Genomic DNA, 16,713 nt, shown 5'->3' with positions numbered 1-16,713 from the left:
TATTCTATACCAGTAACTGCTGGATATATATACACATATATACGTATATATGTGTATCTATACATATAAACTTTTTATTGTATAATAAATTATACAATAAAATTGATAAACTACACACCCATGGAAAAGTACTTTTGTTGCATCTAGGACATTATAAAGCACTGTGGTTCGATAATATGGGGAAGTAGCAGTGGAGAGAAGGGACAGTGGTAATTTTTTCACTGTGACTCAGCCTTTGCAACTCTAAGGGATTGAATCAAAATTAGAAATTCTCTAGTCTTATATTACATTTAGTCTTATATTTAGAAACCTGGAAAGGACGGGGCAACCAAACTGTGACGCTAAGAGGACAGAGAGAAGGGCAATCGGAGTGGAGGGAGCCTTTTTTAATACACTGCTGCCCAGGCCGAGAATGCCTGTAGATAACGCTTCAAGTTGGGCTGCCAATTCTCTTCTCCTGGGACGGCGGTCGTTGTGCTATTATTTAGGGCCACACTCTGCAGTGATCACCATTCGTACTTTTGTCCCACTGTTTGGCAACGGTCTGCTCCTGAAACTCGTTGGGTTTCAGTTTCCTCCCCTGTAAAATATTGGGCTTGCATCACAGAGGAGGGTTTCTGGAACACGCTCACAGCAGGACACCGTGGCGCCTGGAAGCGGAGCCCTTGAGCCAAGCCCCGCCCTTGAGCCTTTCGTCTGAGGCTGGAAGGGCGGGGGAAGCAGGAAGGTGGGTTTTGTTCCCAAAGGGCGTGGGAGGGCGCACTAAACAGCGCCGGGCCTCCAGGCGCACGCGCCCGCCCTGCCGCTCTCCGGGCCCCGCCCCGCAGCGCGGGGGGCCGGACTCTGACCCGGGGGCGGCCCGGCGCGCGCTCCCCGCCTCCTCCCCCCCAGGGCCCCGCCCAGCGGCGCGGGAGGGGCCGGGCTCCGGCGAAGGGGGCGGTGGCCGCGGCGGTGACAGCGGCTCCCCGCCCCCGAGGCCGCCACGTCCCTCACGTACCACCCGGACGAGCCGCGGAGCGGCGACCTGGCGCCGGGGGCTCCGGCTCCTCCGGCGGGGCTCAGCATGAGGCTGGCGCGGCTGCTGCGCGGAGCCGCCTCGGCCGGTCCGGGCCCCGGGCTGCGCGCCGCCCGCCCCAACGTCAGCCGCAGCCTCACCTCGGACTCGGGCTCCGGCCCGGCGCCCGAACGCGGCGTTCCGGGCCAAGTGGACTTCTACGCGCGCTTCTCACCGTCCCCGCTCTCCATGAAGCAGTTCCTGGACTTCGGTGAGTGCGGCCCGGACCTCGGGCCTTCCTGCGCAGCCCCAGACGGGAGCTGCGGCCGCTGACCCCGGCCGGGCCCGGCCCGCGCGGACGCCCTCTTGTTTTCTGAGCGCCCCACTCAACGTCTCTCCCCGGGCGCCTTAGGTGCCTCCTTCCTTTCTCGCGGATGGATCTTTCTGCTCAGGTGCAGGGGCAGGCGAGATAACTGGAAGCGTGTGGGTTTTTTTTTTTGCCGTGTATTGTTGAAAAACAAACCCGGGGCCGAGGGCGGAATGACCCGTCGCTTTTCAGCGCCCGTGTGCACCTCCGCGCTCGCAGCCTGGCCGTTTCGGAAGAGCGCAGCTCCGGTGGGAAGCGAGTGTGCTGACACCTCCGGGAGTCGCGTTGGGATTCTGCAGAGTGCTGATAAATGCTTAGTTTTGCATATGATGATTGCATAAAAGTGGCGTGCTGATAGGAGAAGCAGGTTATAACTGGCCCAGTGTTTCAGAGAATGTTTTCCTTGCCACTGGCTTAGGAGTTTCCACCAATGTCACATTCATTTCGTCAACAACAAACTCTGGAGCACGTGTAAAGTGCGTGAGTACAATATGATGTGGGGTTTGTTTACCAAAGTGACTATCGACTTTCGCCTTTCTCGGATGGGTGCTTCCTGGTTTTCTCTGGAAAGGCTGCAGAGGAATTTCAAAGTCAGGCATTTAACTTTGCCTTCTCATATGGGGGCGCTAAGGGGAAACGGGGGAAACTAATAAAGTCAAAACTTTGAGTAGGCAAAGTTATCTTCTGCATTTTGAGTGCTGTTTGGTCACTAACGGATCACTAGTGGCTTGAAAGATACCACCATGGTATCTTTTGGTATCTTGAACTTGTGGTTTACAGTGGCAATTTTGTTTGGCTCGGAGCTCTTGGTTTTTGTTTTTACTTTAAAATGACTCTAGTGTGATTAAGGGGTGAATTTGGCCTTGTTCCCAAGTATGCCATTAAACTTTCACAGGAAAATGTTTTAATACAATAATTCCTGCTATTGACAATCTAGTTTTTGCTAAGGATGTCTCTTGCTAAAACAGCAAGATTAAATCAGTGAGTTTAAAATGCATTACTGAAATAACAGGGCTTTTTAGTTTAACTTTAAACGAAACTGCTTGCCAAAGGAGATTCTACAGCTGTTCTGCTTAGCAAAGGAGATAGGAGTGGAGGAGGAAGCAGGTTGCTTTCCAGGAATCAAACAATTGAATAGGACCTGCTGGGGGAGAAGCTTGAAGATGGTTGCTGAACAGGCATTGGTATTTTTTGCTTTCTGTTGCCTGAAAGACTCTTCTACATTTACTCTTTGCTTATGGCAATTAGTATAGTAGTTCTGCGTGGAATCAATGCATCTTCCTGTGAACATGTCAGAATTTCCACTGTTTCTTAGAGAGGTTCTTCTCATAAACCTAGAGTTAAGAAACAGATTTTTTTAATGATAGCAACAACAGGTTATATAGGATAGGTTTTTGCAGGTCCTACGTTAATTAGACCCTGTGACTTGCTTAGGCTTGCTTAGGTCGTCTTAGTTCTAAGATGGGAGATGTGAGTAATGGAGATAAGAAAGTATCCTCATTGCTGCTGTACAGTGTGGTTGGAAGGGTGGGAGTTGGAAGGTCATTCAGGCTATCTTGTCCCTTGCCTCCTCTTCCTTGCCCTGTCATATGGTGATGCTACCACTTGCCAAATAACTCCCTCTGTGTTTCTCCCTGCCTTATGGCCTTCACTCACTGCTGTTCCCACTGTTTGGTTTCAGGATCTGTGAATGCTTGTGAAAAGACCTCATTTATGTTTTTGCGGCAAGAGTTGCCTGTGAGATTGGCAAATATAATGAAAGAAATAAGTCTTCTTCCAGATAATCTTCTCAGGACACCATCAGTTCAATTGGTGCAAAGCTGGTAAGATTGCCTGTCTTGAGTCTGCAATTTCCATAGAGTTGTAGACTTTACCCGAAGTTAAAGCAAATACTTTTTTACTCTTCAGTGGAATCTTAAGGTAGTGGCAGCATTCCTCCTCCTTTGTTTGGATGTATCTGGGTTTATCCCCTGAATCCTGGACTGTACTACTTTTTGGTTTTGAAAAAAACAATCAGAACTGCACAGAAATACAAACACTATATTTCAGATTTGTGTTATTAAATCTGCAGGGATGTTATTTTATAATGTAATAAAAATATCTACTGTATGTTGATAGTTAGGGATTTATGTACATTACCTTTAATCCCTTCAATAACCCTGCCCAGTAGGCATGATTACCTCCATTTTATAGATGAGAAAACTGAGGCACCTACAGATTAAGTCCTTTGCCCAAGGCAGCACCAGTCGTGGTGGAGCTGGGAGTCAAATTCAGATTTGTTTGTTTCTACTGCCCCATGCTGTGGTCAGATTAATAAAATGTATTAAAGGGTGTAAATATTTTTTATAAACTGAATTTATTTTAGTGAAGTATATTTTTATAAATCACAAAAGTTAAAATCTTTATTCTACCATTTAAAGACAATTAGAAGTTATTAGAATTGTGTAGAAACTATGATCTCTCCTTTAAAAAATGACAGTAGAGGTATTAAAAGTGTGCACACATATGTGGCCACCTGTGTACAGCCTTTCTTGTTAATGCTATTACAAGTGTTATTCTCTTAAGCACTATAGATTTCAAACAAAAGAGTTTGCCAGATTTCAGTCTTAAATGGAAAAAATTGAGCTGCAAGACATTTCCCAATTATGATTTGTGGAGATCCTAGCTTTCCTGTTGTAGGCATTATAGTTTTGGGAGAAGCTGATCTAATGTCACTTTTTTAAAATAAGTGAAAGAAGTATGACTGCTACATAAACGATAATTAGATGCCATGTAGTCCAAGAATGTAACAGTTAGAAATGTGGTTTAAGTAAGAGGAACTCTGATGGAAGGGGGACATACAATTTTCTATGGAGGCTTATTCCTGTTTTGTTTTGTTTTGTTTTGAATTCGTTAAAAATAGAATATGCTGCATTTTGAAATCTTATCTGTGCCTAACACATTGTAAGTGTTGTAAATTTGATGCCAAAAACTCGGCCTCTGTGCACTGGTGCCGAATCAAATCTTGAAGACAAGAGTTTTGGGAGAAGTAGGAAAGAATAGCTTATTGCTTTGCCAGGCAAAGCGGGACACAGCGGGCTCATGCCCTGAAAAACTGTGTCCCAACACAGGGAGATTTGGTGATTATAGCAGTGGTTCAAGGGCAGGGTTTGCTGATAAGGATGAGGGTGTGCAGGGCCTGCAGTCCTTTCATCTGGCCTCAGGTGGTCTCCTGATGAGCTTCCTGAGGTTATCAAACTGTGACCTTCTCTGGATTAAAGAATGCTAACATATTCCATTTGTTGGGGGTTTTAGTTCTGTAAAAAAGCTCAAAGATATTGTTATGTATCTCCCTTGAGGTGGAACCAGGACCTGCCCCAAGGCTGCACTGTTGTTTCTTGGCTGCTCCTGCCTTGTCTCTGCATCCCCTCCCTTCCCTGATTACCAACTGTTTGGACCTGCCCTTTGGAACTCAGGGAAGGTTGTGGAGGCTGGAGTCTATTCCCTACAAACAAGAAACAGGGGACATGGAAAGGCTTCCATGCCCAGGAGCCCCACAGGGTCCTGCTTGGTTTCAGTATCTCTTGAATAAAGAGCGTAATTGTTCTTGCCAATAAAGAGAAAAGTAAGTGTTAAGTCATAACAGTAGACATCAGAATCACTTGACTTTGGAATGTGTTGGCATGCAGTAAGGCATATTGCTTGTCAGAAACAACTTTCCAAACCAACATGTGGATTTACAGATTTTTAAAACACTTTCATTGCCCCTGGGTGCCTGCTAAGTTATGGCAGTTTTAGATCCAGCCAAAGCAGACCTTACACTACTGATGGTCATTGAATGGTAGGTGTTTTGGCTCTGGCGCTGCACTACCACTGTGCTCCTCAGCATGACCTTCAGAGAGTCATTTGGCTTCCCTCATTTTGCTCCTTTACCAGGTGATTTGCTCCCTTGAATTGTTTGGTAAATTAAAAACCTGCATTTTCATGACTTTTGTGTTTTTGTTCAGTTGTTTAAAAGAACCACGTGTTAGATTGTAAACTTTCAATAAACATCTGTTGACTGGACACAAACATCTAAAATTAAGTTTTTAAAGCAGAGGCATTTAAGTTAGACTCTTAGACCAAGGTAGGCTGGCATCCACATTTTACTGAGACTAAGACAAGTTAAGTCATTTGCCCAATATCATATGGCTATTGGTGACAGACTCAGTTCTCATTAAGTCAGTATTTATACTGTAAGGTACAGTGGTAATTTTAAGAAATTTAAAAACTATCTTAGAGTATAGAACTTTAAAAAAAAAGTAGGAAATCTTAAAATTCTTAAATCAAATTTAACCTAAGCTTTTAGGAGAAAACATGTACCTTCTTCTAATTATTGTCAGGCACTTTGCTTGAATGTGAATGGGTATAAAAATCCTACTTCAACCATAATTTGTTAAAAATTAATTAAAAATTAAGAAATGTTAAAAATGCCTTTTGAACATTTTCACAATATTAAAGTTTCAAAATGTAAAAGAACAGCTTTACTAGGGGTTGATTTGCATTTTAGGTATATCCAGAGTCTTCAGGAGCTTCTTGATTTTAAGGACAAAAGTGCTGAAGATGCTAAAACTATTTATGAGTAAGTACACAGTTTTGACCCTATTCTGAACACAATTTTTATACTGTTTGGACATCATATAAAAAATGTAAAGGTATTGAGCTTATACCTGCTGTTGGGTCACTTTAGGAAAATTGATTAACTTTTAGTTTCCCACTACTCTAGAACATATGGTGGTATATGTGTCTATAGCAGCCCATACAGGCCAATAAGGTAACATAAGTTCGTAAATTGGGCTGGGCATAAGAAAATCTTCATGTTCCTCTTAACTCTAGTGTAAAGAAAGATACAATTCAAATGGGATGACCAATATGGAAATGCAGATGTGGCCTCAGTACCACTTGGATGATAGGGGGCTGGTGAGGACTCTTGACCTGGAGAGTGTATGCTTCTAAAGGACAGCCATCTCAGCTCCGCTGATCATTGCTGAGCAGAAACACTGCCCAGATCATCTGATCTGTGTGTGTGTGTGTGTAAGAAAAACTGCAAGTCTAGTTTTTTTTAAAGTAAAATCTCTTAATTTTGAAAGATTGGAAACTAATTAAATTTTTAACAGACACTGAAGGCCTACAAAAACTTGTCTATGGGTCTCTAGTTTATGACCAGTGGTCTGTGAGACAGTGTAAGTAATGTGACCTGTTTAATAATCAACATACCAGGACTAATAAGCCCCATAGTCCCCTAAGGCAAGTTACCTGCTTATTCCAGTGAATGTTGCTCAGAACTTAAAGACTACCTCTTTTGTTGTCCTTCGAGTGCATTACACATTTTTTATTTACTGTCTTTAAAGGTGATAGCAACATTTCACTTTTTAAACCTGATTTTGGTTTGAAAATAACATCAGGAATTTACTCTCTGTCTAGGTATGCAGCATAGTTTACACAGATGATGTCATTTAATCTTTAAAATAACTCTACTGAGGTAATACTATCTGTGCACAAAGAGGTTAAGTAACATAAGATAGCATTAAGGTCACAGAGATAGCAAATGGATTTGGACCCACTCAGTCTTACTTAAAAGTAAACATTATGCTGTAGAACCTTCTGGGAAAAGTTATTCAGAGCTGAATTTTAAAAACTAAGGTGAGCAGCCAGGCAGAATACTGCAGGTTTTGGTTTTGACAAGATAGAGAGACGTGAAATAAATGATTAAGGAGTGACTAGAAATGATGAGTTGATTGTTGTTTTTGAGGAGTTTTGTTGTTTGTATTTTGGATTAACAGTTTGGTTTCGAAACTAATTACAAGCTAGGAATTCCAAAAATGTTTTGAGTAGTGAGAGCATCATTGGAATAGGTTAATAGCATTCAAGATGATGACTTTGAATGAGAAAGCACTCATTCGGAAGTGTAAATTCTTACGGGTATATTACAAGATGGATTTTGTTACTTCATAACTAAGACTTCTTTCCTCTTTTATTTAGTTCTTTAAATTAACCATGCAATAATGTCTTCCGAATGATAGAAATGGGAAGACTGGATGGCTTGATGATTTTTCTTTGAACACAACATTTACCTTTTCTTCTCCCATTTTTTTTTAAACTCATTGGATGAATGGACTTAGAATTCTTTTCTACTTTTCTAAGTGGCCCTTTCTCTTTTTGAACCTGGGGAATAGTTCCAAAACAGACAGCCTTTATTGGCTCATTCATCTTCATTCCTTACAGAGCATGTGTTCCCTAGAAGCAAGTGCTCTGTCTTCCCTTATGCTGAATGTCCCTGGATCCATCCTCATAGCAAGTGCTCAGATAATCTTAGTTAATAATGGTTAAAGAAAACCCTTCACATTTGTAGGATTGTGTTTTGTGGCCGTGTTACTTTTAGGAGTTCCAAGAAAATAATTACATCTCACAAGTTCTATTTTGGAATTTCTTAACATCTCCATAGACGTGGTATATTTTATCATCTGAAATATATTTAAATAAGTGTAAGAAAACATGCACCGATGCTTCTTTTACTGAATTAGGGCTTCCTTGCCTAGTATTATTGAGTAAACTTAGATTTTAGTATCCCATTCACTTGCCAAAATATTTGGCTGTTTTAACAGACGGGTTTGTTTAGCTTTACAGATACTGTGATACGGATCAGGAACCGACACAATGACGTGATTCCCACGATGGCTCAGGGTGTGATTGAATACAAGGAGAGCTTCGGGGTGGATCCTGTCACCAGCCAGAACGTTCAGTACTTTTTGGATCGTTTCTACATGAGTCGCATTTCAATTAGAATGTTACTCAATCAGCACTGTAAGTATCTGCAAGTCAAGAGAAGAAGCTAAATAAGATGTGTTGGTATATTTTAAATTTATTTAGAAAACTTCCTTTTAGGGAGAACATTTAATTTTACTTTTTCACGTATTAAGAAAAGCAAATAGACTGCCGTACAAAGGAGCTTTTTTTAAATTGAGTTTTTATGTTTAACATTATGTAAAATACTATGTTTATGTTTAAGGAAAATACTTGTTCTACTGTTTGCTACCCATTAGAGAAACAGTATTCAAATCTGGACAGGGGCATTAGGTATTTTAGCTTATTTTATTTGTTTTTTATTTTTTGATAGCTTTATTATTTGGTGGAAAAGGCAAAGGAAGCCTGTCTCATCGAAAACACATTGGAAGCATAAATCCAAACTGCAATGTGGTTGAAGTTATTAAAGGTAAGTACCTTTCTCCTTTCAGAAAAAATGAAAAAATCAAAATTGAGTATTATTTTTCTTGCTATTAAAATAATTATTTATATTATGAGATAAAATGTTAGGAGGGAACGTATGGGTTTGAATATAACTTTATAATGCTAACTGTGCACTATGAATAGGACGAATGTTTTGTTGATACAGTGTTTTGTTAGAGTGTGGTGATATTATGAGGCTATCTGTTGACTTCAAAATATTTCCTCCTCCCCTCTTTCTAATTCCCTATATTGGAGCCATAATTCGTAATAGTTTGGTTTGCATCTTTCCACACTTTTTTGTGTTTGTACCATCTATACTTGCACACATACATAACTGTTGGTCTTATATTGTTTGTTGTTTTTGGAAAATGGGGTACTTTGTGTATATTTTTCTACAAGTTTACAGACATTGTACCATGTGCAGTACATATGGATATACACCAGGTTATTGAATGGCTGTTACGGATGTATCAGAATGTATTAATCCATCTCCTATTGATGCCTATTTCGGTTGTTTTAAATTTTCTATCACCAACAGTACTGCAGTGGACATCCTTAGATATGTGCTGACTTTTGCTAGTATTTTAGAAGGCAAGATTCCTAGAATCAAAAATATTTAAAGTGCATTTCAAATTTTGATACCTCCAAAAACGTATCAATGAATGAGAGTGGCTATTCCCTAAACCCTTACAACTCTAAATTTTTGTTATCTGTATTGTAAATAGTTTCTTCAGCCTTCTGGTTTTCTTTTTACTTTGTTTATGGTGTCTTTTCCCATACAGATATTTTAATTTTTTGTGATCATATCTGTCATTTTTTCCTTTCTGGCCTTTAGGCTTTGTCATGTCGTACTTAAAAAAGACCTTCCCCAAACTAAGATTATTAAAGTATATTTTTTTCTATAGAAAGTTTTAAAATTTCTTTTGTCTATATACTATTGCCATCTTAATGCATGAAACAGAAGTAAATTTATTTAATGACTTTTTTGTTTTGATTCACACTAGATGGCTATGAAAATGCTAGGCGTCTGTGTGATTTGTATTATATTAACTCTCCCGAACTAGAACTTGAAGAACTAAATGGTAAGCCTGATGCCTTTTCCTTAATGATTAGTGTTATGATTACCAGAGAAGGAATGATAAGAATTTAGATTTGTTTTAATTAAAAGAACTTTTCATCAACTTCTTCATTGGATATGAAAACTGAGGGAGAGCAAATCATGTTAAAAATATATGTATTTATGTGTGGGTACATATATATATATATTTTAATTTAGTTGGATCCTTTCTGAAAGACATTTTGGCTTTTTCTTCCCCGTTTTCCTTATTTTTAATTGATAATATTGATTCTTTGCTTATTTTTGATTTTCTGGTTAGTCATAGAAAAAAGTGATGCTGAGAAAATTACATCTGACTTTTATATGTACTTCAGTAATGTATGGTTTACCCTTTAAGATTTCTATTTCCTGAGTTGTAAACCATTTTTTATTGTTGAGGAAGTAAAAAGACTGGAGATGTAAAAGAGGAAAGAAGGATGCTCATCTATATGAGAATCTGATTATTTCTGATGGTCTTCTTTTCACCCTGACTAGTGCCTTTTGGACACAAAAGGTTTAGATGCCTTAAAGGAGATTGATGAGTCTCCCTGTTTTTCCTTGAGGTAGGGTAGTTTGATAGAGGGACAAACATTTCCTAAGTTAAAATCACCCTTTAAGAAGAATGAAATTAAATAGGCTTTACTGAGTTGTATTCTGGACCTTAGAGTGGGAGGGCAGTGGAGGAAGTTGCCCCATTGAAAATAGAATTGCCTGGTTTTCTAAAGCCATATGGTACCATTCAGTAAATAAGAACCACAATGCACAAGTGATAGTTTGGGAACCTGAACTGCTGTGGGCAGTTTCCAGATGTACTGTCCATGTTTCCAAGGGACAGTATTCAGTGGGGAGTCCAGTTTATTGGCTGAATTAGAATTCTAAGGTATGGAGACTCTTACTCCTTTACTAAAAGTTCTGCTTTACTTATTATCTGCCCTCTACCCCCAGCTGGGCTCCTATTAAATGTTTGAATGTAGAATTAGTAGTCCTTGATAAATTGATGCTAGCTCAAAGTTTTTATTCAGATCTATATCCGTTGAAGTGCCTAAAATAAAACAAAACGTTCCACCTGGGTGAAACAATTAAAAAATGGCTTTTTAAAGAAATAATGTATTTATGTGGGTTGGACCAAGTAGACTTTAACACTTCTTTTTGGAAGGTAAAATTCCGACCTTAAGGCTGAGTGTCTTAAACAGACTCACCGTTGTAGACAAGAATGGGAAGATGGGTTGGTAGATCATTATGCAGGATTGCAAGAGTGAGTGCAGGACTCTTGTTGTCACAGTCAGTTATAAATTTGTGTGAGCATTGGGTTCAAACACTGATTCAGTGAAGAACTGGTGTGGCCCTTCTCCCCCAAATAGTACTATCCTCCACAGTAAATGTTTTCTTTTCATCACTACACAATATATTCTTTAAAATGCTCTAAGCACATCTCTCTGTACTTTCATATTTTTCTCTTCTGCTCTGTAGCAAAATCACCAGGACAGCCAATACAAGTGGTTTATGTACCATCCCATCTCTATCACATGGTGTTTGAACTTTTCAAGGTTTGTAAAATAGTATTACGTCACCTTTATCAGTCCTTTTCTAAGGTTAGGAATCTGCTTTGAAAGTTTAAATACTGTACCGCATTTTCCTCAGTTTCATTAAAAGATACCCTTTCATGTTCGGTGTCATGTCACATCACTGGAGATCAGCTGTTTGTCAACACTCACGGGCCCCTCAGTTTAGTGGTAAGCTCAGACCTGGGACTCAGAAAGACCTGGATTTGAATTCCAATTCTGCCATGTAATATGTGTGTGACCTTGGGCAAGTCACTCAACCTTTCTGAGCCTCAGTTTACTCCTCTGTAAAACAAGGATAATACTATCTAGGTTACTATGAAGAGAATAACATACTAAATTCTAATACAATGGCAGCACACTATAGGTGCTCAATAAAGTTTTATTTATATTTTTACAAAACAAAATATTTAGAAGAATGATTCTCAACTTTCACCTCTAAAGGACCAGTCCCACTGTTATATGCATTTTTTTTGAGAAAGTCATTTATATTGATTTACAGGGCTTCTCCTGTTATTTTTGCTCTTTACAGCAAAATTTGAAAACTAAATACAATTATGCTAATAATATTGAGAGTACGTTTTTTCTCATCAACACACCAATGACACTTGCTGGTAGACAGGAAAGTGAATGATGAGGAGTGGTACGGGTCCATGTGGCTGAAAATTACACCCCAGATCAAGCCTGTAGTCTCTCTCAGTGTGGTTACCATGTCTTCAGCCAAGAGCCTGTGGAAGAGAGAAGAGGTGGCTTTCAGCCTGATCATGAAAAAGAAAAATACAGTGAAACAGAAAAACTGGTTGACTGTCTTAGAATAGCGAAGATTGAAGAATGTTCTTGGTTCTAAGACAGCAAGAACGTATCGAATATCTTACAAAAATCTTTCTACCAAAGTGGTTAAATGAATAAACAATTGGCACTTCAAGGATTAACTTTTTTCCTTGAAATTGCAGTCACATAAAGATCTTGTTCCCCATGATGCTTTATAAAAGAAATATTACCATATTATGTAACAGATTTTATATTATGTCAGTGATAATGGCTTCTGTCTGAAACCTGATCTTAAATGGCCTTTGGTAGAGATGACAGAATCTCCTCCTCAGGGGACTCAATCCTGATTGGTGCTCCAGGGCCACACACTCTTATTTCCAAGTTCAGTCGTGTCTTTTGCCTTTTAAACTGTATCTAGTCTTAGCAGTTCCTACTCCAATGCTACATGTCATCACGTAGTGCTTATGATATGTTGGCACTGTGTACCCTGTATCCTCTAGAAATTGGTCAAAACAGTTTTACAGTGTAAATACCCCAGTTTCAAACTAGTGGTAACTTGGATTCATTTCTACATCATAATAAGACTTGCTATTAATACTAAATGAAAAAATTGTTTTTTCTTAAAGCAATTTATGACAATTTAAATAGTTCTTTAAAATGGAGATGAAACTGTTTTCAAAAAACGAGGTTTGCCCATTATCAAATTATAAAAATATTTGGATAGAATTTTCTGCTTTCATGTAAAACTAGTTAAAAGTGTCGAGAAGTCTGGTTTTGGAAAATATGCAGAATTTAGTTGGGGTCTTTAAATCTAAATATCTACCAAGTCCTTCAAAACTGACTATTTTTTTAAAGTAATTCTTTAAATATGGTTATAAGAATTATGATTCTCTGGCATATTTCCACTGAATTAAATTTTTAGAAAAATTTCAAGTAGTGCATATGTACTTGAAAATTGTAATTAGTTTCTCTCTTTAAAGTTGCATTTTTAATGTAACCCTTATGTATTTCAGAATGCAATGAGAGCAACAATGGAGCATCATGCCAACAAAGGTGTTTACCCGCCTATTCAAGTCCATGTCACGCTGGGTAATGAGGATTTGACTGTGAAGGTAAATGCTGTTCTTTGTTTATTTTTTTAAATTGATGTACAGGCATGCACATATTTTCTAGAAGACAATTTATTCTTAGGAGAAAGAAATTCTGTAACTAATTGATAATAAGCACATTACTTCATTTATCTGGCAGGTTATGGAATATTCCCTTGAGTCTATTTCTGTTCTGGTCCTTCATCCAGATGATTCAAGTTAAAGTAAATCCTGGAGACAGACAGCTTAGCAGGATCATGAATGTCCACTTTGGTATCTACTTTGATAAGTAAAATCTAAAATATTTGGGTATTTGTAGTGTTATGTAGATAGTACATAATTTTTCATTTTTAAACAATGCTTTTTAATCTACTTTTGTTTCATTTGATTTTCATAGCAAATTTTAGTTAGGAGCAAAGGTAATTTTATTCTCAATTTTACAGATATGAAACTAGACACAGTGATTAGTTCATTATTAGATGGCCAATAAATGACACAGGACATGAAATCAGTCTTTTGACCCGAGTGCCAGGCCTTCTCTACTACATTTTTCAGATAGTCCAGTTTCTTAGAGTATGATGATGTTTCTCTCTTTAAAATAGTCATTTTAAATTTTGTATTAAATTAATAAATGAAGAGCATATAAAAATCATATATGTCAGGTCCTTGCCGTTTGTAGGTCACTACTCAGAGATAGTCTTTTAGTTGTTTCTTCTGGTATTTAGCTAGTTTAAAGTAGTATTCTAATATTGCTGTTTCTGAAATTAGAAAATTTTAAATAGCTAACATCAGCTTTCAGTTATGGTAGCTGAGAAGTTAGCTCTCTTAGAGCATCTCCCCTCTTTCTCCTCCCCCAGCCTCAATTGCCATTTTCCTAGCATTTAAGTTCATACATGGAATTATAGACTAAAAATAATCATCTTGCAGAACTTTTGAAGGCATCTACTGTTCCTTTTTCTTCTTAAGTATACAATTCAGTGGTTTTTAGTATATTCACAAGGTTGTACAACCATACCACTGTCGAATTTCAGAACATTTTCATCACTCCCAAGAAAATACTCAGTGTTCATTAGCAGTCACTCCCCATTTCCTCCTCTCCCCAGCCTTTAGCAACCACTAATCCACTTTCTGTGTATGGATTTCCCTGTTTTGGACATCTCATAAAAATGCAGTCATACGATACGTGGTCTTTTGTGACTGACTTCTTTCACTTAGTATATTATAGCATGTATCCATTCCTTTGTATGGCTGAATAATATTATGTTGAATGGGTATAAACATATTTTGCTTATTCATTCATCAGTTCATGGACATTTGGGTTGTTTTCATTTTTTGGTTTTTGTGAATAATGCTGCCATTTGTGTACAAGTCTTCGTGTAAACATTGGTTTTCAGTTCTTTTATGAATATACATACGAGTTGAATTGCTTATAGGTAACTCTGTTTAACTTTTGAGGAATGCCAAACTCCTTTCCAAAGTGACTGTACCATTTTACATTTCCATCAGTAATGAATGAAAGTTCTGATTTTTCCATATCCTTGCCAACATTTGTTATTGTCAGTCTTTTTGATTATAGCCATTCTAATGGGTGTAAGTGATATATATCTTCTTTGAAAAAATGTCAGTTAAGATCCTTTGCTCAGTTTTTAAGTGGGTTGTCTTTTTATTGTTGAGCTCTATTTATTTGTTTTCTATCGTAGATACTAGTCTCTAATGAGATATATAGTTTGCCAATGTTCTCCCATCTGTGGCTTATCTTTTCACTTTCATCGTAGTGTTCTTTGGAACACAAAGGTTTTAATTTTGAAGAATTGCAGTTATTCTATTTTTTCTTTTATTGCTTGTGCTTTCCATGTCACATCTAAGAAGAAACCATTGCCTAATCCAAAATCACAAAAATTTATGCCTTTGTTTCTTTCTAAGAGTTTTATAGTTTTAGTTCTTATGTTTAGGTCTTTGATCTAATTTTGAGTTAATTTTTATAAATGGTTTGAGGTAGGGATCCAGTTTCATTCTTTTGCAGATAGATATCCAGTTGTCCCAGTACCATTTGTGAAAAGACTATTATTTCTCCATTGAATTTTCATGTCATCCTGGTCAAAAATCAATTGCTTGTAAATGTATAGGTTTATTTCTGGATTCTCAATTCTATTCCATTGGTCTATATATCTCTCCTTAAGCACATTTTGATTATTATTGTTTTGTTGTAAGTTTTGAAATTGGCAAATGTGAGTCTTCAAACTTTGTTCTTCCCTTTCAAGGTTGTTTTGACTATTATGGGTTCAGTGCATTTTCATAAGAATTTTAGTATCAGCATGTCGATTTCTGCAAGAAACACCAGCTTGAATTTTTATGGGGATCAAGTTCAATGTTTTAGATCAATTAAGTCTTCCAGTTCATGAACAACAGGATGTCTTTGCACTTATTTAGATCTCTTTAATTTCTTTCATCAGTGTTTTATGATTTTCAGTGTACAAGTCTAACACTTATTTTGTTAAGTTTATTCTTAATTATTTTATTCTTTTGGGGGCTATTGTAAATGGAATTGTTTTCTTTCATTTTTGGATTGTACATTGCCAGTGTATAGGAATATAGTTGATTTTTGTGTACTGATCTTGTATCCTGCAACCTTGCCAAACTCATTTATTAGTTTTCATAATTTTTTTGTGAACTCCTTAGGATTTTCTATACACAAGATCATGTCATCTGTAAATAGAAATAATTTTACTTCTTCCTTTCCAATCTGTTTTTTTTCATTGCCTAATTGTGTGGCTAGAACCTCCAGTACAATGTTGAATACAACAGGTGTCCTTTTCTTTTTACTTACCTTGGGAAAGCTTTCAGTCTTTTTTTTTTTTTTTACTTTTATATGATGGACTGTTTTTTTTAATTAATTTATTTTTGTCTGCATTGTGTCTTCTTTGCTACACACGGGCTTTCTCTAGTTGTAGTGGGTGGGGGCTATTTGTTACAGTGTGTAGGCTTCTCATTGAGGTGGCTTCTCTTGTTGCGGAGCACAGGCTCTAGGTGTGCGGGCTTCTGTAGTTATGGCACGTGGGCTCAGTAGTTGTGGCTCGCGGGCTCTAGAGTGCAGGCTCAGTAGTTGTGGTACACAGGCCCACCTGCTCCACAGCATGTGGGATCCTCCCGGACCAGGGCTTGAACCTGTGTCCCCTGCATTGGCAGGCAGATTCTTAACCACTGCACCACCAGGGAAGTCCCAGAGCTCAGTTATTAAGTGTATATATGTTTATAATTTTATATCTTCTTCATGTGTTGACCCTCTGTCATTGTAAAATGTCCTTCTTTGTCTCTATTAACAATTTTTGACCTAAAGTATATTTTATCCAATATTAGTATAATATCCCAGCTCTCTTTTGGTTTCTGTTTTCATGGTGTATGTTTTTCCAGACTTCTTTACTTTGAACCCGTTTGCGTCTTCAAATCTAAGACATGTCTCTTGTAAACAGCATATGGTTTGTTCATTTTTTTTAATCCATCCTGCCAATGTCCACCTTTTAATTGGAGTGTTCAAGCCAGTTACATTTAACATAATAATTGTTAATGTAGAATTTACATTTGACATTTTG

The 16,713-nt window shown here is 38.0% G+C and overlaps 1 protein-coding gene across 1 annotated transcript in view; it reads left to right on the top strand.

Moving 5' to 3' along the window:
- The first annotated feature begins 1,007 nt into the window (after positions 1 to 1,007).
- PDK1 (pyruvate dehydrogenase kinase 1) overlaps positions 1,008 to 16,713 on the top strand; it is a 33,883-nt gene continuing 18,177 nt past the window's right edge. The window contains exons 1-8 of the mRNA XM_030851878.3: positions 1,008 to 1,265; positions 3,043 to 3,184; positions 5,890 to 5,961; positions 7,999 to 8,183; positions 8,497 to 8,592; positions 9,611 to 9,688; positions 11,173 to 11,249; positions 13,049 to 13,147. Of these exons, the coding sequence (XP_030707738.1) occupies positions 1,064 to 1,265; positions 3,043 to 3,184; positions 5,890 to 5,961; positions 7,999 to 8,183; positions 8,497 to 8,592; positions 9,611 to 9,688; positions 11,173 to 11,249; positions 13,049 to 13,147 (951 nt within the window). The 5' untranslated portion in view covers positions 1,008 to 1,063. The remainder of the gene's footprint in view (positions 1,266 to 3,042; positions 3,185 to 5,889; positions 5,962 to 7,998; positions 8,184 to 8,496; positions 8,593 to 9,610; positions 9,689 to 11,172; positions 11,250 to 13,048; positions 13,148 to 16,713) is intronic.

The sequence above is a fragment of the Globicephala melas genome, chromosome 7 (genome assembly GCF_963455315.2).
Source record: "Globicephala melas chromosome 7, mGloMel1.2, whole genome shotgun sequence".
Taxonomy (NCBI): domain Eukaryota; kingdom Metazoa; phylum Chordata; class Mammalia; order Artiodactyla; family Delphinidae; genus Globicephala; species Globicephala melas.
This window is presented reverse-complemented; position numbering and strand designations above follow the sequence as displayed.